Source organism: Miscanthus floridulus, chromosome 4 (genome assembly GCF_019320115.1).
Source record: "Miscanthus floridulus cultivar M001 chromosome 4, ASM1932011v1, whole genome shotgun sequence".
Lineage (NCBI taxonomy): Eukaryota > Viridiplantae > Streptophyta > Magnoliopsida > Poales > Poaceae > Miscanthus > Miscanthus floridulus.
In genome coordinates, this window is record NC_089583.1 from 92,298,820 (window position 1) to 92,321,526 (window position 22,707).

Consider the following 22,707-nt stretch of genomic DNA (forward strand, 5'->3'; position numbering starts at 1 on the left):
CGCGTGGGGCTCGTGCGCTAGCGCCGGCGAAAGCGCCACGCCATCTGACCGGCCCCGCCGCCCCGGGCCCGGAAACACGCGCGCCGCGGCAGAGCCTGAGGTGGGAGTGGGACCGAGACGAGGTGGTTGCGTGACGTGTGCGTCCAACTGTGATGAAGCGCCGCGCGAGCAAGTCTGAACCCGTCAGTGTCAGCAGCTAGTAGAGAATCATGTGACGTTGGATGACCTTGTGGCCAAATGCCAAGGAGATGATGCTACTGCTACGCACGCCTGATGGTACAAAGAACAAGACAAGATTCGAGCCCCCCGTTACGGTTATCGAGCGAGTTCGTTTGGCGTGCATCTCTGGCGCCGGCAAATCTCTGATCGCGAGTCTGAATCTGAAGTCTGAAGTCTGAACGAACAAGAACAACGTGGTGAGGAGCTCGCGCTGGTAACCGCGCACGAGCAGACAACGGCTAGACGACGACGACGGCGCTGCGTGCAGGAGCAGGAGGAGGCTGCTGGGGTGCTGGCTGCTGCCGCCCTCTGGTCGAGGCGTCGAGCGCAGGCCATCTTTAGTTCCCACCAAATCCGAACTTTCACACTATACTATGCAAAAAGAAGATTTCCCGTCACATCAAACTTGTAGTATATGCATGTAGTACTAAATGTTGACGAAATCAAAAACTAATTACACAGTTTGGTTGTACTTTCGAGACGAACGTTTTGAGCCTAATTAGTCAATGATCGGACAATTATTACCAAATACAAACAAAACGCTACAATGCGCTACAGTACCAGAAAAATTTTGGCGGCGCCGATTCCAAGCGTAACTAAACATGGCCGCAGTCTTGTTTACGCGAGGTGGCAGGGCGACAGTGGGACGTCGAGCCGTCGACGCGGAATGGGCCGCCAACGGCCTTTTAAAGCACTGTTCACTTGGACTTAGGTCTGATTTAGTTCCTAAAAATTTTCATCCTAAACTATCACATCAAATCTTGCGGTACATGGGTTTTCTCTCTATCTGCCGCAGAAACTAGCCCCACTGGGCCGGGGAATGCCCCCCCCCCCCCCCGCTGCCCATGCTGCCGGACGGCCGTATGGCCGTGTGCCAATGCAACAGGGGTAGGGTGGGGGTGGGGGGGGGTAGGGGGGGGGGGCGTAGTGTAAGGTATCTGACTCCGCTCGCTTGCACTTTAGGGTAGCGTTTGGTTGAGAGACAATGTGGGGTGGGATGGTCCTGCCTCTGTTTTGTGGGACGGGACGAGTCTATTTTTTGTTTGGTTGAGGGAAAATAGGATTGACCTATTTTTTGTTTGGTTGAGAGACAATAAAAGTGGGATGAGCTGCTGACATATGGGGCCCACTTATCAGTTTTTTTTCTTTTTCTTTCTTCTCCCTTATCTCCATCGTCCCCAACCGCACAGAGACAGAGGTCCCGCCCTGCGCGCAGCACTCCGCGCCGCCGCCGCCTAGCTCCTGCCTCCTAGCGCTCGGCCCGCCCGCGCGCAGCACTTCGCGCCGCCGCCGCCGCCCGCGTCCGAGCCTCGCGTCGCCGCCTGTGCGCGGAGCCTCGCGCCGCTGACGCCGCTCGCGCGAAACCCTCGCACCGCTGACGCCGCTCGCGCAAAACCCTCGCGCCGCCGCCCTCCGGCGACCGGATCCCTCGCGCGGTGGCCGCGACTGGAGCCTCGCCGCCCTCTTCTTCAGCACCGGTGGCCGCTCCCATGGAAACCCTCGACCTCTTCTTCAGCATCGGCGGGGCCGTAACTCGCCCGCGCGGCCGCGGGGCCAGGAGCTCACCCGCGCAGCAGGCGGCGGCGCCTGAGGCTAGCCGTGGTCGGACCTTGCCCCCCCTCTGCTCACCTTCTCCTCTCTTCTTCCACGCCGGCCAGCGAGCGCCTCGTCCCACTTGGGACGGCCCCCGTCCGAGAAATCTGAGGGGACAGAGTGAACCCGAATCTCATGCGAATATTCCCGAGTGGGACGTCCTCGCTCCCGAGAAACTCCCAACCAAACATCAGTCGTCCCAGGACCGTCCCGTTCCATCCCACCTCGTCCCTCCATCCAAACACACGGTAGGCAAAGAAGGAAATTCCTGCATGAAATGCAACCTGCGACTAAAATATGCTACTGCCTATCGCCTGCTCAACTAGAGCTGAACGAATCGTTTGTGCCGACATTAAAATCATTCGGTTTTCATAGTGCTGCTAAGTTGAGCCTTTCACCAAAACAAAAAGTGCTACTAACTAGACTTTTTCCAGTAAAGTTGAAGAAATTTCTCGAAAATGAAAGGATCAAGGTTGCTGTAGCCTGTAGTGATTGTACTGCACCTAGGCCATGTTTAGATTGTAAAAAATTTCAACCCGATAAATAGTAGCACTTTCGTCTTATTTGGTAAATATTGTCCAATCGTGGACCAACTAAGCTCAAAAGATTCATCTCGTGATTTCGAACTAAACTGTATAATTAGTTATTTTTTTATCTACATTTAATGCTCCATGTAAGCGGCTAAAAATTAATGTGATGAAAAGAGAGTGAAAAAACTTGAAATTTAGAGGTGATCTAAACAAGGCCCCAGGCTCGCAATTCTCATGGTACTCTTCCATGTTCACAACAGATTTTAATGTGGAGCGTGAGTTTTCGTCGGCCCATCATTCCTCATTTCACCAGAAATTTATTGGGTCCCAAAGTCGTGCTGCTACAGCTTTCGACGGTGACGTTGGTCATGGTCTGGTCTCTCGAGTTATGGCGTACGGAGGAGTACTAGCCGCCAGTGAGCGGTGGGGGCAAAAACACACACGGTACGTTGCCGTGCAGTGCTCGCTGGCCGCTGGGCAAACCGCGAAGAGAGCAAGCAAACTTTGAAGCAAAAATCGCTCGTTTCCAATCCTCCTACTCGTGCCTGAACAGTGTCTGAAGTCTGAACAGGGACAGCCGACTGAACAATGCATGTTTGCATTCAGTGACCTGGCCCAGCGCTAAGATCTGATGATGATGCCTGAACCTGACCAACGGATGGCCAAGTGCCCGGACCACCAGCCCGGTGGCCTCGACTCCGGGCACATGGAGTGCTGTGTGCTGTGCTGCCTGCCGGCGTCGGCGCAGGCGACAGGGAGCAGCGCCCGCGCCCGGCGCCTCCGGACGGAAAGGCTTTCAAATCTTCAATGCCGCCGCGGCCCAGAATGGGCCCGGGGCCAGCGGATCCAGACTGATACATGTTTCATGTTTCCCTGCGCTGCGCTATGTAGCTCGCGTGTAGTGCGAAACTGCGAATGTGAACAATCTGTTACACGGTGCAACGGAGAACTATTGGATAGCATATTCGAATGAAAAGACTATTAATTATTCAAGGAAGAAGCAAATTGATCGTACTTCAGTTGGTTGGGTTTCTTATGGTGAAATCTGCTCACCCGGTTTAAGTCTTTGACTTAGAACAGGTGCTCGCATTTTTTTTAATTTATTTAGAATTTATCAACACTATACTTTAAGTGGTAGACGACGTCCCGTCAACGGTCATTGCAATGCACGGCCGCCCCGTCTCGACCCGGCACGCCGGCCCTCCGTCCGTCCGCATGCTGCCTCTCGTCTTTGTCTCCGCGGTGACCGTGGCATCGCGCTGCTCGACTGCTGCTGCTCGGCGGTCGGCACCTGTCACCGGACGTCCGATGCAGCCCTTGCGGTCGGCGGGCGGCAGCCACCACCACCGCCACGCACCACATGCGCGCGCGGAATTTACGTGCGGGTCCGGCATGCCACCGGGTTGCGTACGTGTATTTATAGGGATAAGTATGTGTGTACGTGGTGAGCGTCTACGTTGTACCGTGTAATTCTCAAAAAAAAATACAGGAAGAAATAATTTGGATAAATGGCAATCGCCATCATCTTTAATTCGTAAAGTGCCTAAATACATTTCCATTCGTACTGCTTTTGCCATTCTTGCGTACTTGTGGTGAGCTTTTTTTTCCCCTCCAAGTACCGGTACTATTCATTTTTATCTACAAAGGATTCTTGACTAGAAATAATTTGGAAAAGTGGAAGTCGTCATCCTCTTTAATCTATTTGGACCCACTCTACCACCATAGAAAAATCCCTAGTCATACTCAGTTGTCCCTGCAATCAAATATACTGTTCCAAGGACCTCATATTCTATGAGCCTCAGTTATTGCTATGGAAAATTTGTTCCTCCAGTAGTTTCGATTTAACCATTCCATTCTCCTTCAAAAGATTTTTTCATATAGCACCTCTGATCAAAGAGAAAAAATATACATTTCAAAACATTTCAACGGATTTCTTAGTTCACACCTGGTCGCTGATGCGGCATCTCAGCGGTTCTACTGGTAAGCGGCAATAGCTTGACTGTCTCGCTCATTGAGAGAGATGTCAACAAGATCAAGATGAACAACATGGAGACGCAACAATTCATAGGGAGAGCGTGCAAGCAATCTCGTTGGACAGCTCATAGCTCTGCCGCCATTTCTCGACATGATCAGCTTTGCAGGTTTAGCATATGCTTGGTTTGGGGTCATTTTGACTTTTTGAGACAGGATAGCTTCATTATGATTTTAGGATGAGTTGGTCATGTTCTGTGTTTAGTTGAGATTTGAGAGGGATATGTCCATCTTATTTTTTTTTTCTCTTTAGTTGGGGTGATCGGAGTAAGGAAATGCATACAAATTTTCAGGCCGTTAGACATTGGTAGCCATGGGCCCACTTGTCATCCTCCCTATAGGCATATATATAAATTTGAACTGCAAGCATCCTCTCATATATCATCAGAAACTTGCAAATTCCTCTCATATATCTTCAGAAACTTGCAAATTGATCGAAGTATCACCCAACTAGATAGAAATGTGACATTTGAAATCTGGTGCTCGTTACTTAACAAATTCTTATGAAATGTTGCAAAGTTGTTTTTAGGACATCCTTTATTTGTACAACATAGGCCCAGTGACTACAGAATGTACACTGCACAAGTTCTGATGGTTCCGGGGCAAATATTTCCCTTTTGTTTCTTTCTTTATCTTCGAACAACACACGGTGACCTGTCCGCAGTCAGCACTATATATTACTTGTTTTTACAACTATATACATCAGCCAAACTGCCAGAATGGATAGAGAAATTACACGAAAAGAAGTTTACACGCTACACGGTCCACCCATTCTTTTGGAAGTTAGCTTAACATGTTAGATGTGGTTCATGTGGACTAGTTACAGGTCCACCTGCCCTTCTGTGTATAACATCAGAATTCATTGTCATGTGATGGCGGTTGTCACTCTAAATCAGGAGGCACAACCTGAAATAATTATTGATCACCAGGCACTGCATCCGGTGCCATGTTGTCTTGTTGGGCGAGATTACTGTTCTCTTGGTCAGGAGACCTAACTTTGAGCATATACCCCTGTGCAAAGTCTAACATTTCCTTGACTTCTTTCTTCAACTGCACGATTTCACAACAAAATGAAGTGAACTCTGAGAATCAAGGGTTTTATGTACTTTCTAGAAGTTATGGCATGCGGAAATTAAAGAAGCAGAGTATTCTGTAAACTCATATTTTGCACTCTCCTGAAATACTTCTGTTGCTGCAACACTATGTATGCTCATGTGTACTACTCCTACAACTTGCAAACCAGCAAAAGCTACATAGAATATTTCGAGGATAAACATGCTTGCTCATGTTGTCCTAGCTGACAATCTCATCAACGAAGCTGTACATGAATTTTAAGTGAATAGCTGAGAATCTCATGCACTGGAGCTATGATAAGAAGGTAGATCATTCTTTTTACACCTGTATCTGTACGTGATCATGCCTAGTTAGAATGTACTAGAACTCCACAAATTAGCACAAGCTATATGAATTGTATGTGTTAAAGTTTGAAGACAATTGGATTAAATTCACAACAAAATATCATACATACAAAAGCTCAGTAAATACAAATGCATACCTCATCCACAGCACCACTCTTTATCTTAGACTGCATTATGCACCATTTCTTGAAATGTGCACCTGAAAATACAGCATGGCGATTGTATTCATAAAATCATTAAATTTCATTGCACCTTAAGTAGAGAAAAGCTGTCACAGAAAAGAAATAGGACAGCACATGAGCTAGACAAAGGGGTCAGAAGAAATCACCGACCAGCACTTATGTTGAGACTGCACGAGCTAGAACTGATAGTTTTCACAGACCACCTACAATGCACCTGAAAGGTAACATAGCAGAATCACTACACTATTGGAAGATAACTGTTATTGTAGGATTTGTAGCACTGAAAAATGCTCTCAGATCTACAAAAATGAAAGAGAGGGCAGGAAACTGTAACCAATATTTTCCATAAGTACCTCAAAGAAGGAACCAAATGGAACATCATGTACTTGCTGTACTGTCTCAAATACCTACAAATAATGGCGAGAGATCAATATTACTTATGACATCAAGCAAACTACCAAGAACTATTATCTACCATAATGGAACATTCTGTTGTACAGGTAGAAACATACCAGATCCATTTTGTCAGCTGAAAGAACTATATGCTGCCACTCTGTCATCGCTGAATAAGGAGGGCACATTGGACTATGGCATATTGATTTACAATTAAGTTCCCTCACCTGGCCATCATACTCATCTGCGACGTGCCATTGGCCCAGCTGCAGAAAAGCAACATTTTAGCGCAGAATATGAAGTAAAAGAAAACCAAAGCCATTCAGCTTGCTGATCACATAAACTGGTAAGAGGTGTAAGGTTTTTTTTTATGAAGTAAGAGGTGGAAGGTTAACCCACAATAAAAATATGCCTGGAGGATGATCAGTACATATGCTTCCTTTGGATAAATCCATTTGGAGTGCATATGGGATAGGCCAGCCTAATGGAGAGAAATTTAATTTTGAAATTCAATAGGAGGGTGGCTACCAACAGGATGGCGACATATATATATATATATATATATATATTTACAACAGGATGGTGACATATTGTAGGTTCAGTGGAGCCATACATGCCACCTTGACAACAGACTAAAATATCTTAACTCAAAGTTTGTAAATAAACTATCTTCATAAGATGAGACCACCCAAAGCTTGATATCCACTAGGAAGTAGGAACCCAAATTACTGATCCCGCGAATGCTACCTGAATTATTCATAAATCATAGAAGACAACCTTTTTAGAATACATAACACATAGACAACGGCAGAATGGGGCTGGGGTTATAAAGCTGATAGATCTATAGTAATTGGCAGCTCCACATTGTGTCCTAGCAGCTCTAAAATCACTAGTATTGAAAGATGTCCTAAACATGAAATTTAGAAATTTTCAATAACAAAACCTGAAAATTTCAATGACAAAATCACCAGTACTAAAGTACAAAATTATTAAAAGAGGCGCAGGATGGACATCTTTTGCTCAGTTGGATATTAATTTTTTTTTTAAAAGTATGACCACCTACTCTATTTGACATATTATGATAATGTACCGATTTCTATCAAACAACTTTGTGGAAATTCTCTAATACAAAAGAATACAAGGATTGAGAATAAGTTGGTCGTATAGAATGTACTATATGTGCAAAAGGCTGGCAATGTGCTGGATACTTACATTTATATCTTTATCCTTCCGATCTGTTCGATACTCTGTTATGTAATTCGAATCATCACTTAAAAGAATACTAAAGAACTGCTCTGCAGTACATGGAAAAGTTCCCTGAAATCATGAACAGTTAAGGATCAGTTACCAATTACAAAGCTAGACCATTAAAGAAAATCGTGAGGCTAAAATAATGTTCTTTATTACATTGAATACAGGGACCAAAACTTCTTCTTTAACAAAAGGTTGTAACTGCCCTGTTAATGCAGCACAATCTTCTGGGACATTTATCTCCTGCTTGCTAGTTTTTCTTGAACTACTGTGTGCACGTAATGCAGACTGAGCACGTTCCTGGAATCCAAATGTTAAAAAGGCTATCAAATCTGAGGAATGTTTGTGGAATGTGGAGATAAAACTTATATCACAAACGGCAAAATCAACAAAGACACCTTCAAAACTAGTGCGCGACAGTAAGGCTGCAGATATGCAGACGCACTCTAAGGCTATAATTTAAAAGTAAGGATCTAGTGTATCACACACATATTGCTGTACCTGTTTCTCAGCCTCTATCATCATTTTGAAGTTCTTCACAGCTCGCTGCAATGCTCTAAATGTATGGTTTCTGTTCCAAAACGATGCAAATTTGTACCTGACTCTTCCTACAAAAAAAAAGGGAAACATGATATGTAGCAACCACGACACTGTCTTATCTAATTGCTGTTAGCAGTCCTTTTTGCAGTCTACATAAACTGTATGGTATGGTTTTTATGCTATAGAGATCATGCAGGACTTGTAGGGCCAGGAAATGGGGTTTATCAGCTTATTAAGAATTGCATAATCAGAAAGGATTTTGATCACTATGGGGGTGTTAACATCTGAGTTCACAGACATAGGTGCATCTTTGATAAGTCAACCCACCCCCACAAGAATAGATAAAAGAATGCTTGTAGAGGATAAGTCTGCTAAAAGAGAGATCACCCATTAAATTCCTGTGGCTCCTTCCCAACCCGATTCAGAGTAATAATTCTGTTTCACGATTGTTTTCACTTTTCAGACATCCATTTGGTCCTGTAGGCCCTGTACTTTTTTGCTCTTCTTTTTGATAATGTAGACCTTTGGTACTTATTACTTGTATCAATGCTTTGTGTATAGTGGATCAGGAAAAAAAAAGGACATGCAGGGGTCCATTGATTTAAGAACCACTCATATATTATGAAGATTTTACCATCTGGACATCCTAATGGAGGAACACCAAATCCTCCAGCGCCCATTCGAAGAAATATTGTAATAGCTGGATTAATAACTGCATGCTGACTTCTCCTTATCTGCAGTGTTTGTAACCAAAGAAACAGATGGCACATTAAATGTGTGCATTACGAAAATTATCGGACATAGTAGAACAGGAGCGGAATATGAATTACCTCGTCAATATCTCTCAAAGGAATCACAACCTTTATATAGGGAAGAAAAGATGTTTTAGTCACACAAATGAAATTAAGAAAATAAATTTATGTACAAACAAGTTATTATATATGAATATGCTTTACAGGAGAAAAAAAAAGCAGCATCCATAAGCTTCATCAAACAAAATCAGGAAGAGAACTGGTGCATGGAAAGTAATTTGCCAGAAAACTGGAAGCCACGGTAATAGTAACACAAAAAATAGAAATGATGGAAATATTCCTAAGATGCAAGCAATAGTTTCTCAAACGATAGCTAACACATACGGTAAACAACCATTTCATTCATGAATGATGGAAATATTAGAATAGCGCGAGGCATTTAGGCAGTATGTACAATTTTCAATGGGCTATTTGAAAACATAGCCAATTTAGTTTTGGTTTCTGTAGAATCTCAATCAAGAGGACTAGGTCAAATAATTTTTAACTACAACACCATTGAATAACAAAGAGTAAAGGGATATCACTTGGAACGTGTATTGCTCCCCACAAACTGACATGTTAGTGTTTCCCAATTATTATGCTATGCTGTTGACTGAGAGCTAACACAAGTTTCTGATTTAATTTGAAAAAACGGTGGGCCCCAGTAATGTTGCGGCTCTTCAACAGAAACTACAAACAGTTATCAGAATCTGCCATAATCTCATGATCATCAAAGTGTCTGTTAGATGGAATGTGCAGTTCAGATCAGCATGATGTTAAAAACTTGACTACTTTATCATAAAGACATGAACAAGTAAGCTCCAAACAAAGGATCTATGGTAAACATATTTAATCAAAGGATAACAATTGAGAATTTGATGTGAGCTAACCTTGATTTGCTTTGAAAAAGACGTTTGAATGAAAGCAAATATGCCATGAAGAGACATACATGCGTCCATGATACAGAAATGACCTCTCAAGTGCACATGAATAACTGTGGTCAACAACCTGAAAGGAATAAGAAGGAAACAACAACTCTTGCAAGTTGGAACCATTGGTATTAGATACATGCATGAATGAGTGAAGTTGTAGCAGTTACCCACCTCATCTGGAGGTAGTTCAAAAATTGTCTGCAAAGGACCTGGCTTTTGATGAACTACAGTAGGACCTTGCTTATCCAAGGAAATCCTTCTACGAGCGCCAGCCTCAGCTGAGCTATTTAGAGCCCTAAAGCAGAGAAGTGATACATCAGAAACATTGAAGCCTCACCTTGATTTTAGCGGGAGACTTAAAATTTGAATTTGGGCCACATAAGGTACAAAGTGAGGGACATCATATTTTACATGATGAACCGGATATAAATTGCTACTATAGTTTCACTTCTGATGTTCACAAAGTCAAAGCAAAATAATGAAGCAAGTAGCTAAAACATACATGCCAAAACTGTTCAAACCTGCTAATTGGACAAACAGAATAAAACATTCATGCTTTTCGGTGAAAAAAAAAATATGACAGGAACAAAGGAAAGCTAAGGATTTAATGATTAAATTAAATAAATAGAGTGAGATTTTAACCTGGAGGAACTTTCATGAACCTTGATTACTTTAATATGAAGACACACCTGACAATACAAAAAAAAGTACAACACGGTGACAAAAAAAAAATTAACCTCAGAAACCAACTGGTTTTGCAGAAATCACTCACCTGGCCTGATGTGCTGTCAAGTGTATGCCAAACTGGTCCACTCGGTACCTCAGACTCAACAGGAACAGTAACAGAACCAAGGATTGTGCTTTTCCATACAATGTCCCAGTCATATATCGTGACATTTATCTATGGAAGTGTAGAGAATGAAAACATGGGAACAAGGGAAATGCATAAAAAACCTAGGCATACAGCTTTTTATGGGAACAGAATAATTGGCCGAAGGCACAAATGCATCAAGACAATGGAAAAACATCCAGGGTTTGCACTACATGAACTCATGAATTCGCAACAATTTTGTCAGGATTAGAAGCAAAATGGAAAGTTGCAAAACCCATGACAGATATATGACAATATTGTTGTAGATGTAGTGCGACAGTGCAGCTGCAATTCTTTTAACATAAGAATGGTACATTAGTGATTTGACTATGTAAACTATACAGAACTATGATTACTTATTAGTCATATTTTCCTACACCAGTGATGGACTGATGGACAAACATAGCATCTTTTAAAAGATACCAAACTAACTAAGAGAGAGAACTGAGAATAACCTTTACAGGAAGACTATCAACAGAAAAATTGAATTCCTCTCCCCACATTGGGTTTCTTGAGCCAGGAACCATGGAGCTGTAAGGTGTTAAAAAAATAGATTAGACTAGTTGAGCATTAGCTGTGTGACATATATCTATAATCTATATGTTTATCAAAGAGGTTAATATTATGTTATATTAAAGGATGGTTATTTGAAGTTGTTTCCCCTGTCCACCTTCCACCATTGCTTTTCCCATGGAACACTTTCAGGATAGCATGTGTATCCGTCATTTACACGTTACCCTACTGCAATCATCACCATTTCCATAACATTCAAACAATCCTGGGGGCAGTTGCCTCTTGTTTCCTCTCCTTTACAGCCTATGCTTGGAACTGCTAGATCCAAAACTGTATTGTCCTATCTCTAATGATGAATCCTAAACGGCCAAATTGCCAGGGAATAAAATCTCTCTCTAATTACCCATGAGCTCATACAATAAGTTTCATTCATAAAAAGTTTTCCCTTGAACCTACCTTATTTAACATGTATGCACTCTCAAGTACTACATCCATTCAAATTATAAGACGTTTTGTTTTTTTCTAGATACATAGCTTTTGCTATGCACTTAGATATACACTATGTCTAAATACATATTAAAAGCAATGTATCAAGAAAAGCCAAAACGTCTTATAATTTGGAACGGTGGGAGTTACAGAGGATCTGACTTCAGTGCAATAAAAAAAACACACCAAGCAATTAATAGTTTTCGCCCAAAACAAGACCAACTTGCTCTCTGGGTGTATGTCCCCTCAAAGGGAAGATAGAACATGGCTTCTAAACAAATTACAGTGTCCAAGAATTCTCAGATTGATGAATAAGCTAGAAATGGAACTCCTTCAAAAGCTATATAGTTAATAAAACAACTGAGATCATCAAAATAACAGGTTCAAAGTATTGAATCAATATGATCACCTGAAACGCTTCTCTGCGCCACAAGTGATCAATGCATACGGGTCAGATGTCCCATTTAAGTTCGCCGCCATCAAATTTTTTGCAGCCAACAATTCGAGCTGAACAGACACATCCAATCCAAGTCATAAACCATCCAGAACAACTGCCGGCAGCACGACACAGAAAAGAATGGAGGCCAAAAGCTGATCACTGGTCACCTTCACTACATACGCAGAGGGGCCGCTCGCACCCCCCTTGGACTGCCCCAATCCAATCCAAGCGCATCATCAAACGGAACATCAAGGCATCAGTATCCGTGATCACCAGCACCAAATGACCCAAATTCTCCGAAACGCAAACAGACGCAGCCGTTACCTTGTCGGTGCTGTCTAGCCCCCGCACGAGGAGCTCGTCGGCGTCGCCCGCCGCTGTCGCCTGCCAGGGGCGCGGGTTGAGGAGCTCGTAGGCAGCGTAGAGCGCGACGAGGATCATCGCGGCGGCGCACGTGACCTCGATCTCCCAGCAGGTCGGGAGGAGGAAGCCGAGCGCCGCCACCGCCGGGGCCGACCCCGCGGCCTGCGGCGCCATGCCGCCTGCGCCCGCGCCCACGAGGACAGTGCGTGCCGCGCCCTAGGGTTTCGGGAGCGGTATGGGTGCGCACGCGAGGGCCATGGGGGCGGGGGCGGGGGCGAGGGGCGACCGGGCGACGAAGGAATGGTAGGAGGTCTGGAGGTGGTGGTTATGCAGGGGGACGACGAGGCGGAGTCGCGGAGAAGGTGGGAGCGGTCGGGTCGGGCTCGCGGGGGGGCCACCCTGTAGAGGCCGTGTCCAGTCTCCGGTGGGATCGGACGGCTGGAGGCGGATCGTGATGCGGTGCGGTTTGCCATCTGCGGAGGCCGGACCGCCGGAGATAACGGACTTCGACGCTGGTCCGATGGGCCCACGACAACGCCTGCGTGGCTACGCCGGTTGACCTGGGGAGTGGGAACTGACCCCGGGCCGATGTTACAGCGACCGTTGACGGGCCTGTCAAAGTCGAAGCCGGTTTCGGCCTGGTTTAGGGGGTGTTTGTTTCCTGGACTAAATTTCAGTCCATGTCATATCGGATGTTTGGATGCTATTTAGGAGAACTAAATATGAGTTAATTATAAAATTAATTACACAGATAGAGACTAATTTATTAGACGAATTTATTAAGCCTAATTAATCCGCTATTAGCACATATTTACTGTAGCACAACATTGTCAAATCATGGACTAATTAGGCTTAAAAAATTCGTCTCGCAAATTAGCCACAATCTGTGCAATTAGTTATTTTTTTCGTCTATATTTAATACTTCATGCATGTGTCCAAACATCCGATAGGGACAGGGACTAAAATTTTCCTGTAGGAACCAAACACCCCTTTGCGAATTTTTTTGGAAAATAGTACTATAGCACTTTCATTGTTATTTGACAATTAGTGTCTAATCATAGTCTAATTATGCTTAAAAGATTCGTCTCATAAATTTCGTCTAAACTGTGTAATTAGTTTTATTTTTTATTTATATTTAATGCTTCATGCATGCGTCCAAAGATTCGATGTGACGAGGAATCTTAAAAAATTTTATAAAATTTTGGGAACTAAACAGCCACGAGGTGAGCACCTGCAGGTTCCCGGTAGCTTCCATTCGGAGCATTTTGTCTTTTTATTTAAAAAAATGATTTTGGTTGTCTAAACTTTTATTTCATCGTGATAACATAATCACATAACATTTGAGATTGTTATAAAAAAAATCTAAATTTTAAATTTTAAAATATAAGAACTTTTTTAAAATGGTACTTTAAATAATTTCAGATAAAAGACTTGCCAACTGCAAGTTCTAAATCTTATTGAGCCATATATTTTTTTATGTAAAGTTCATCTTAATCTGACCTATGCAATTATGAATTTGTTTGAACAACTATTAAAGTTTGAGGTAGAATAATTCAATTTTAGTTAACTTCTCCATCTCCTACACTCTTGGGAACTATTCCCTCCTTCCAAATTGTTAGGCGCCTTGGCTTTTTAAAATGTATTATTTTTACTATATATCTAGATATAATATATATCTAAGTGCATAACAAAAAATTATGTATCTAAAAAGTCAAACATCTTATAACTTAAAATGGAGGGAGTATTAGTTTGAATCTCAAGTTTGGTGACAAATATACATCTATAGATGTACTAATAAATGCGTGTCATTTCATTTTATTTTTAAACTCCTAAGTATGTTTTCTAGGGAAATTTCACATTTCTACTAATAAGAAGGTGGTTTGGACTAAATATTTTCTATTCATTGTAGCCTAACAAATAAGTCATAGATTGTTTCCCAAAACCATGTAAGTAAATGAAGTAATTATTACTTTGCTGGTTTCAAAAGTACACTAAGAATCACTCAACAACCGTACAACACGTGTTTTTGTCCGAAAAACAAATGCAGAATTATGCTTTAGCTCAAAGTTGTACTTAAAATTAGATGTCATACTAGTTTTGTTCTAAGTTAATTATTTTTATGCTTAACCATAATATATTAAAAATATATGTTAACAATATATGATATATGTTTTTAGATTCACTATAAAATTATTTTGATAATATATAATTTACATGTCGAGACTTGAGAATAAGGTTGAATAGAACGGAACAATCCATTGTTGCAGGGATGAGATCATTCATATTAGTTATTTGGTTGTGAGGATAAGATGAGCCAATTTTTTGTTTGGTTAGATGAGATAAGATTAATTAATTATTTAGCTTCAATAGTAATATTATTGTTATCAACACTAATCTTAATATGGCAATTACTAATTTATAATTTTGTTTGAATATTTTTTTGCGAAATTACTTTTCTAATTTTTCATAAAGTCAAATTGATATTTTAAACTACCGTGAAAGTCTGATTTACCTTTCTCATTGCTGGCGTGACGTCGTATAGGACGACTAACGTGCCACACACACATCAATCAAAACCGCTCAGTCAGCTGAGTTTTTTCTAAGAATCTAGTATCAAAATTTGATTTAAGCAGTAGTTGAGGGAGTTTTTTTTCTTTCTTTCTTTTTCTTTTCTCCTCTTGAGCATCAGGATCCCCTCCTAGGGCATCCATCCAACCGCGCGCGGGGCGCCCCGGTCTCTGATCTTTCCTTGACCCCGCTGAGCGCCTAGCGCCGCCGACCGTGTCGCTCGCTTCTTGTTTTGCTACGGCCGCGAGCGCCGCTGGGGGAGACCCGGATTGGTGAGGATGGCCTCCGCCAGGATACATGGGGAGAAACGCAAACGCGTCAGCAATGTACAATCCCACAAAAACGAGGAGGAAGAGGATTTCGAGGAAGCGACACTCGCAGGAAGGTGCTTCCTTACTCTTGTTGAATCTCGTTTGCTTCGTTTTTCATGGATCTGTTGTAGTATGTAGACCTACCCAACAATTACCATCTTCAGCACTTGATTGTGGTGCATATCAACATTCAACAGTCAGAACTCTATCTGGCTGTTTCGTGCGCCCATCTTCAGCACTTGATTGTGGTGCATATCAACATTCAACAGTCAGAACTCTATCTGGCTGTTTCGTGCGCCCATCTTCAGTACTAGTATATTCCTCGAAGGCACGTGCAATACCATATATCGATCTCTAGTTTTTGCAAGTTAGCATCTACCGGCTTAATTCTTTAAATCTAGTTTGTTTTCTATATTTAATGTATGGGTCTTTGAAGTAAACCCAGATCATAGCACTTCATTTTGTTTCGTTAGTTGTTATTCCAGTGCTCCTTGTGACCCCTGCAGAAAACAGTTCACTATTTGATAGATATAAGATAAGCAATACCAACAAGGCCCATATAGTCTGAAGCAAATTGAGGATGCAGATACTAAAAAAATCCAGTGAACAGAAATTTGATACTACTAGGTGACCACAAACAGAAAACTACATGATGTATGTATAAGTAGTACCAAAACCCTCTGATTGTTTTGCTTCACTTTGTGCTTTGGACTATCCACATGGTAATTACACGATGCATAAGTAGCCGCCTTGATTGCGACAAAATCTAACACATATGTCGGCGTTTGTTCTTGCTGACAACAGAGGTGGAAGTATGGAACCTTGGCATGATTCGGTTTAGTATCATGGCCTACCAAAGGTCCTCAGAGCAAGACATCTGCTACATCTGCGGAGATGACGCTGACAATCACATGGAGCACTTCTGCCCTTTCAACTACATCTTTGGGCGGTATTTCGGTGATACCTGCAGAGGCGAAGAATGCCCTCTCGGAGAACACAGAATAACCTCCAGGGATCATCGCAAGTTCCTGCGGCGTTTCATACGCGTGAGCAACCTGCCGCGGGCTTCAGGGTGTGGGAGCTTGAGAACCTCTTCAGCACGTTCGGGCGGCTGCTGATGTGAGATGTTCCCAGGTTCAGGAATGACATTTGTGGCTGCACGACTGAAGTCCGCATGGGCTTCGGCGTTGTTGTTTTCAAGAGGCGTGAGGATGGGGAGAGGGCTATCCACGAGCTCAATGGCGCTGAGGCGGGTGGCAGGAAGCTGCGAGTTGATAGGGTTTACCCTTCTTGTGTGTAGCTGAAGCTGAAGATTAAACATTCAAAATTTCCATGCTCACGAGTAGTACACTTAATATTCAAACTTCTCTGTCCTCCGGGTGAGATTTTTGCAGGTAACAGTTAGTGAAGTTAATAAGTTGTCTTAAGACTTAAGAGTCCATTATGTTAAGGGACTGCCCTGGTGTTTGTCCTGTGAATAACATGTCTAGTCATAACGCTGATGGGATCAGGTGTCTGAGTTTGTTCTTCCGATATTAGAGTTATTTCCTTGCTATTCCTTGTTTTTAGTTTCGAAATCAGAGCCTGTGGATCTCCCACTACAGGACGCGGCCAAATGGTGGGAGGAGGCAAGTGGTGTCCAAACAGGACTGCAAGCGGTTCAATGGAATCCTCATTTACATTCTGTGGAACCTGTGGATCTTCGAAAACACCCATATGACCACGCAGCAGGTGGCCTCGTTAGCAAAAAGAGGATATAATGCAAAGACGTAGGGTGATGATATTTGATGGGTGAATCATTTTAGCAACATGATTTAATCTCACGTCGCAAAACAAACTCAACAAAAGGAAAATAAAAATAACTCTAGCCGGTCGGATTGGGACATCGACACGAGCCACACTCAACAACTGCCAGTTGGATTGGGACATCAACACAGGCACACCAACTCCAATCAGTTCCCCACGCCGCACCCCCACAAACCAAGAGTAGAGCCGACAAGTAGCCCTCACCGCAAGCGCCATCGTTACCGACGATGTCCCACGCCAACCAGTCGCTGCCATGCAGAATTAGCCGCCGCAGTCCGCTGCAAGCCGTGTAGCTACCACGACTCCCCCACCATGCCATCATCGTCTTCAGGTCACGCACACACGATCGTCGATCTCCCAACCACGGCCATGCGTTGGCAGAAGTCAGAAGAGAAGCCCACCGCACCACACCGAAGAGGCCACCGCCATGCAGGACCCCTCGCCGAAGTACCGCTGCTGCACCTTACACACCAGACGATCGAAACCCCGCACCGGATCCTAGGTCTCCAAGGCAACTCTAGCGTGGGGGCCTCGCCACATCCACCGCCGCACACCACTCCTCGGACACACCACCTTAAAGCGCACGGGGGCCTCGCCACTTCCGCCGCTGGACTCTTCGAGGATCCGGGCTTGCTTCGCCATCGGGGTGACTTGGTACCACCGAGCCGCTCCATTAACTTCACCTTCGTCTAGCCGCCACCAGAATCTCAGCTGCACCACGTGCACAGACACAAAGCTTCCAGAGACACAGCTCACCACCTTGGCCTTCACCTCACCCGATCGGATTGGGACATCGACACGAGGCTCAACGAAAAGACCTCCGCTCGGTCGGGTTGGGTCATCGACACGAGCCTCCACTTTGCTGACATCACCGCGCCGCGCTGCCCACTCGCCGCCACCGTATGAACACCTCCACGGCCCCCTTGCTGCCTTCCTCGCGCCGCGCCGAGCCAGAGCCTCTTGGCCTTCAAGAAGCAGCCAGGTTCCTCCAGCCACGCCACCATGGCGCCCCTGGTGCCCCTGGTTGGCTGCTGCCAGCCACACCACCATGGCGTCACTGGCATGCATCCAAGCAAGCCGCTGTCGGTCACGCCACCACGGCACAGCCAACGCACCTCTGCAGTCGGCCGGAGAGGGAAAACACCATGACAACGCCTCCAAGGAGGAAAGACGATGCCTGAAGGCGTCGCCGTCGTCTTGCCAGCAGATCCGACATGGCTTTCGCCGGTGCTTGCCCACATCCAGCACAAACAAAGTAGGGAGCCTTGAAGTCACGCCACCCCTGCCCTCCACCGCTGCCCGCACCGGCGAGTTCCGGCCGGATCCGCATGGACGGCAGCAACTGCAGTTGCGGAATGGCCGGATCCGGAGGAAGGGGAGCTGGAGCAGCCTCGCCGCCACGCCCGTGCAGGCGCACGGGCCCCTGCCGCAGCCGCAGCCACAGCCGCGCCCGCATCGACGCCATGGCCTTCGTCGCCGCCGTAGCCGCGCCGGAGGCGGCGGCGGCAGCGACGCCACCACCCCGCCATAGTCACCCGCGCAGGCCAACGATGGCGCGCTCCGGCGGCGGCGAGGGGGAGGCCCGGCGGTGAGGGGCGAGGGGCTCCGCCCGAGCCGCCCAGGCACTGACTCGCCAAATCCGCCCCCTGCCTCGCCGGATCCGGGCGACGAGGCCGCGGATCTACGCTCCGGCGGCCAAGAGGAAGCCACCGTCACCGCCATTCGCCGGCAGCCATCGCCCCATGGCTGCCATCCTCAGAGAAAGAGAGAGGAGGAGGAGGAGAAAGGCCCGGCTGCCGCCATCCTAGCAGCTGCACGGGCATCCGGCAGCCTGCTCCGGCGGCGGCGAGGGCGAGAGGCCGGGGGGGGGGGGGGGGGGGGGTCCCTGCGGCTGGGGATGGGAGGCGAGCGACTCGGGGGCCTTAACAATATTGGAGGGAGTAGACGCCATTTGTACATGAAACTCTAAACTCTTTCTCTTAATTGAGTGGCAGAGCTTCTGCCTTTTATTTCAAAAATCAGAGTCCGTGGCAAGAACCGGAATGCACACAACAACTAAGTTGGAACAAAATGCATACAAGCAAAATAGTTGTCTTTTTATTCTCAACTGTACACATAAAGTGAGTGGTACTTATACCATCCGTTCCAAATTAACGGCTTATAATTTAGATTTAGCAAGTTACATTTGTCGAGCCATAATGAGGCTACTGTTCTGGCCTTTCACTTATCGACTGGCTTACCTTTCTCCCTCAGCTTGGCCACAGCTTCCTTCATGGCCTCCTTCCTCTTCCTGCTGGCAAGCACTTTAGCCTGCACACCGCTAACATTCGGGTCTTTCTTCTCTTCTGCCGGCCCTGGTGGTGGAGGCCGCCTCTTGGAAGCAGCACCAGCGATGTCAGGGCCCAGCATGGTGCCAGCAGCAGCAGCGACCAAGCCGCATAGAAGTGCCCTAGAACAGCAATACATTTATCAAACTCACAGCGAGCTAGGAGCACATCCTGGAGTGGAGATAAGAGGAACTGAACATGTGATGAGATACCTCCTATTGTCGAATTTGGCCCCAAATGCAAAATTGTTGTTGCTGCGCTCCGGAGCAGGAGGTTTTGGAAAAATCTTCAGAATGGTGGTTGTGCTTTGTGATGCTGAGAGTGAGAGGGGAGGCATGGGAGGCGCCATTGCCGCCCTGGTGCTTGGTACCTTCAGAAACAGAAACGAGTACGTGTGCTGTAGCCATTAGCATGGATGGCTTCCTGCAGGTAAGAACAAGAGAAGTGATAGATACGGCCCCACAAAAGGTGTTATGTCACCTTACCATTGGTTGCAAAAGCTTCAGGCAAGATAAGGCACGAGGAACATATACATATTCTTTCAGTATATGCCAACCCTGCCAAGGAGCGATGCTTTTCTCAGTTTTATTTAGTTCATCCCACTGATACTTCGCTTGTTTGAGGTTAAGAAGGCTTCATTTTAGCTCAGACCCCCAATTGCTTCAGTGATGCATAGTCCCTTAATAAGCAGGTTTGGATAACTCCTGGGAATATATGACAAGCGAATGCAGTCTACAGGCTACAGGGTAAATATGAAAAAAGAGTGTGCTAATTTAACCGCTTTGAGGTTACTTTGTCACAGTTGTCACTACTAAAATACTGTAACTGTAGCATTTCGACCGTTCATTTTTCCCTACAAAAGTTAGCAGATACTTAAAACTGTACAATCACTATAAAGTGGAGTACGTATGTCTCAAGAGGTCATGTGTTCTTTTTTTCTTAGAAAAAGCCTTACGATCAAAATTGCCGCAACACGTAATCAGTGACAAGGAAATTGAAACGGAGGTCAGAGTGACACTCAGACTACGAGTACACGTTAGAGAAAATTCTTGACACTGGAAAAAATAAGTCGTTTCTTTCTTGGTCCTGAATTTTTTTTCGTTTCCTATTTGACACTCACTTCAACTTTCATCCCTAATATGACACTACCGTCCGTTCCGTTAGCTTCTTCCATTAGAGACCCTGGGACACGCTGTCAGATATTTTGATTGGGGTCAAAATTACCCTCCGTCGAATCTCTCCCGTGCGTGTGCATCTCCCGTCCTCTCTCCCGTGCGTGAGTGTCCCAGGCTCGAACCCTAGACCAATCCGGTGGCGGGCTGATTCCTGGCGGTGGCCGGCCGTCGGCGGCAAGATGGAAGGAGATCCGGCGGGGGAGGATGTGGATCCGGCCGGTGGCTCCCTCGGGCGGGGCGGGGCGGCGGCGACGAGCCCCCCCCCCGGCGGTGAGCCCCCTCGGGCTGGTTGCAGAGGCGGCGGCGAGCCCCCCTGGGCGGGGCACGAAGGCTACGGCCGCGAGCCCCGTCGGCTGGCGCGCGCTCCCCACAACCAGCTCGACCGGCGGTATCGGATCTCGACCGTCGTCGCCTCGCGAGATGAGCCACGACGACTCCGACAGCTCCTCCGCCGGCGTGGGCGCGGGCGCGGGCGTGGACACGCTGTCGCTGGACCTACTCGCGCACGCGCTGGCGGGTGTGCGCGACCCGCGTGACCGCAAGTCCTACCGCCTCGCCAGTCGCGCCTTCGCGCAAGCCAAGGCTTGTCCCACTGCGTTGCCGCTGAGGACAGGGAGATGGCCGCCCTCGCCGCTGCCGCGGGGCTTAGGGAGCTCGTCATGGACAAGTGCCTCGGCGTCACCGACGTCGGGCTCGCCAAGGTTGCCGTCGGGTGGCCCGGGCTAGAGAAGCTCAGCGTCAAGTGGTGCCGTGAGATCTCCGACATTGGCATCGAGCTGCTCAGCCAAGAAGTGCCCCGAGCTTCGCAACGTTGACATCTCCTACCTCAAGGTAGCATCCCTGAAATTTGTATCAGTCTCTTTGGTCAGTAGTACGATTGGTCTGAAGCCTCCGATGGATTCAATTGAAAATGATTGTGACTTGACCTGTCGAGAATTCAGAAGTGTTCAATCATCTGTGGACTGACTAGAATGGGGGACAAATGTGGCAATGCTAGTAGGATGTTGTTTCCTTAAAAACATTAAGATTCTTCTTAGAGTTTAATAGTCTATGAGATTGTTCCCTTGCCAACATAGATGCTATTTCGCGTGCAGCGAATCAAGTGAGCTCCAATTTCTTGTCTCTTGTTTTGCAGGTGAGCAATGAATCCCTTAGATCACTCTCCACTCTCGAGAAGTTGGAGGACATAACAATGGTCTACTGCTTGTTTACAGACGATGATGGCCTACAAATGCTAAGCGCAGGCAACTCGCTGAAGGTAACCACCTTGCTGGCATGTAAGTAGAGTTCCTTTGCTCTTTTTACGCTTTTGAGTACTCATGATGCAAATGAATGCCATTTGCCGGTGGTTGTTCACCTTCTGCTTTACACACTTGCAGGAGCACTACGAGGAACAACACCAGCAACAACAACGAATGCAGTAACCCCATGAACGATAGCAGCAGCAGCAATAACAGCAATAGCCGCAAGAGAGAGGCAGAAGACAACGAAGAAATTTTGCCCCTAGAGAAACAGATCAAGGCACAATTAGCTGCAAACTGATTATAGGAGAATTAACCCCTTTTTTCCCCCTTTATTTATTCTTTGTTTTACTTAGCTTTTGGCAAACTAATTTGTAACACAAGAGAATTAACCTCCTTGCTCATATGAACTTGCTATATCATGTGTCATTATCATAGCTGTGTAAATGTTGAAAAAAATGTATAAACGTCTTACAAATCATGCTGCTGTATCATGTTGAAAAAAGGAGAAAAAAACGACATCCCAGCGTCTGCACACCGGCCACCAGCAAAAAGAGAAAAAAAAACAGCTGCCAGCCTGCATGCGACGTGTCTAGCAAAATTGAGAAAAAAAAAGGAGAGCAGCCAGTGGCCAGATACGCTGCATGCATGTGTCCAGGGCCCAGCGTCTGCATACGCCTAGGGGCAAAAATGTATTTTTAATAGCCACTTAACATTGTTAGCTAAT

General features: G+C 45.7%; 2 protein-coding genes and 1 pseudogene across 2 annotated transcripts; 1 reads left to right on the forward strand and 2 right to left on the reverse strand.

The window, feature by feature from the left end:
• Positions 1-4,841: 4,841 nt before the first annotated feature.
• On the reverse strand, positions 4,842-12,926 carry LOC136550022 (BAG-associated GRAM protein 1-like). Its single transcript, XM_066541458.1, has 18 exons — positions 12,514-12,926; positions 12,357-12,398; positions 12,160-12,257; positions 11,207-11,282; positions 10,653-10,781; positions 10,523-10,569; positions 10,052-10,175; positions 9,848-9,956; positions 8,988-9,025; positions 8,792-8,891; positions 8,119-8,225; positions 7,774-7,917; positions 7,579-7,683; positions 6,486-6,632; positions 6,327-6,380; positions 6,124-6,187; positions 5,929-5,990; positions 4,842-5,423 (listed from the first exon to the last, which is right to left on the reverse strand). The coding sequence occupies exons 1-18, from the start codon at positions 12,724-12,726 to the stop codon at positions 5,289-5,291; spliced, it is 1,794 nt and encodes a 597-aa protein (XP_066397555.1). The 5' UTR covers positions 12,727-12,926; the 3' UTR covers positions 4,842-5,288.
• A 2,318-nt stretch (positions 12,927-15,244) lies between these two features.
• Positions 15,245-16,966, forward strand: LOC136552123 (uncharacterized; annotated as a pseudogene).
• Positions 16,967-19,312: 2,346 nt separating this feature from the next.
• LOC136552124 (uncharacterized) lies at positions 19,313-19,968 on the reverse strand. Its single transcript, XM_066543668.1, has 2 exons — positions 19,777-19,968; positions 19,313-19,686 (listed from the first exon to the last, which is right to left on the reverse strand). The coding sequence occupies exons 1-2, from the start codon at positions 19,911-19,913 to the stop codon at positions 19,458-19,460; spliced, it is 366 nt and encodes a 121-aa protein (XP_066399765.1). The 5' UTR covers positions 19,914-19,968; the 3' UTR covers positions 19,313-19,457.
• Positions 19,969-22,707: the final 2,739 nt, after the last annotated feature.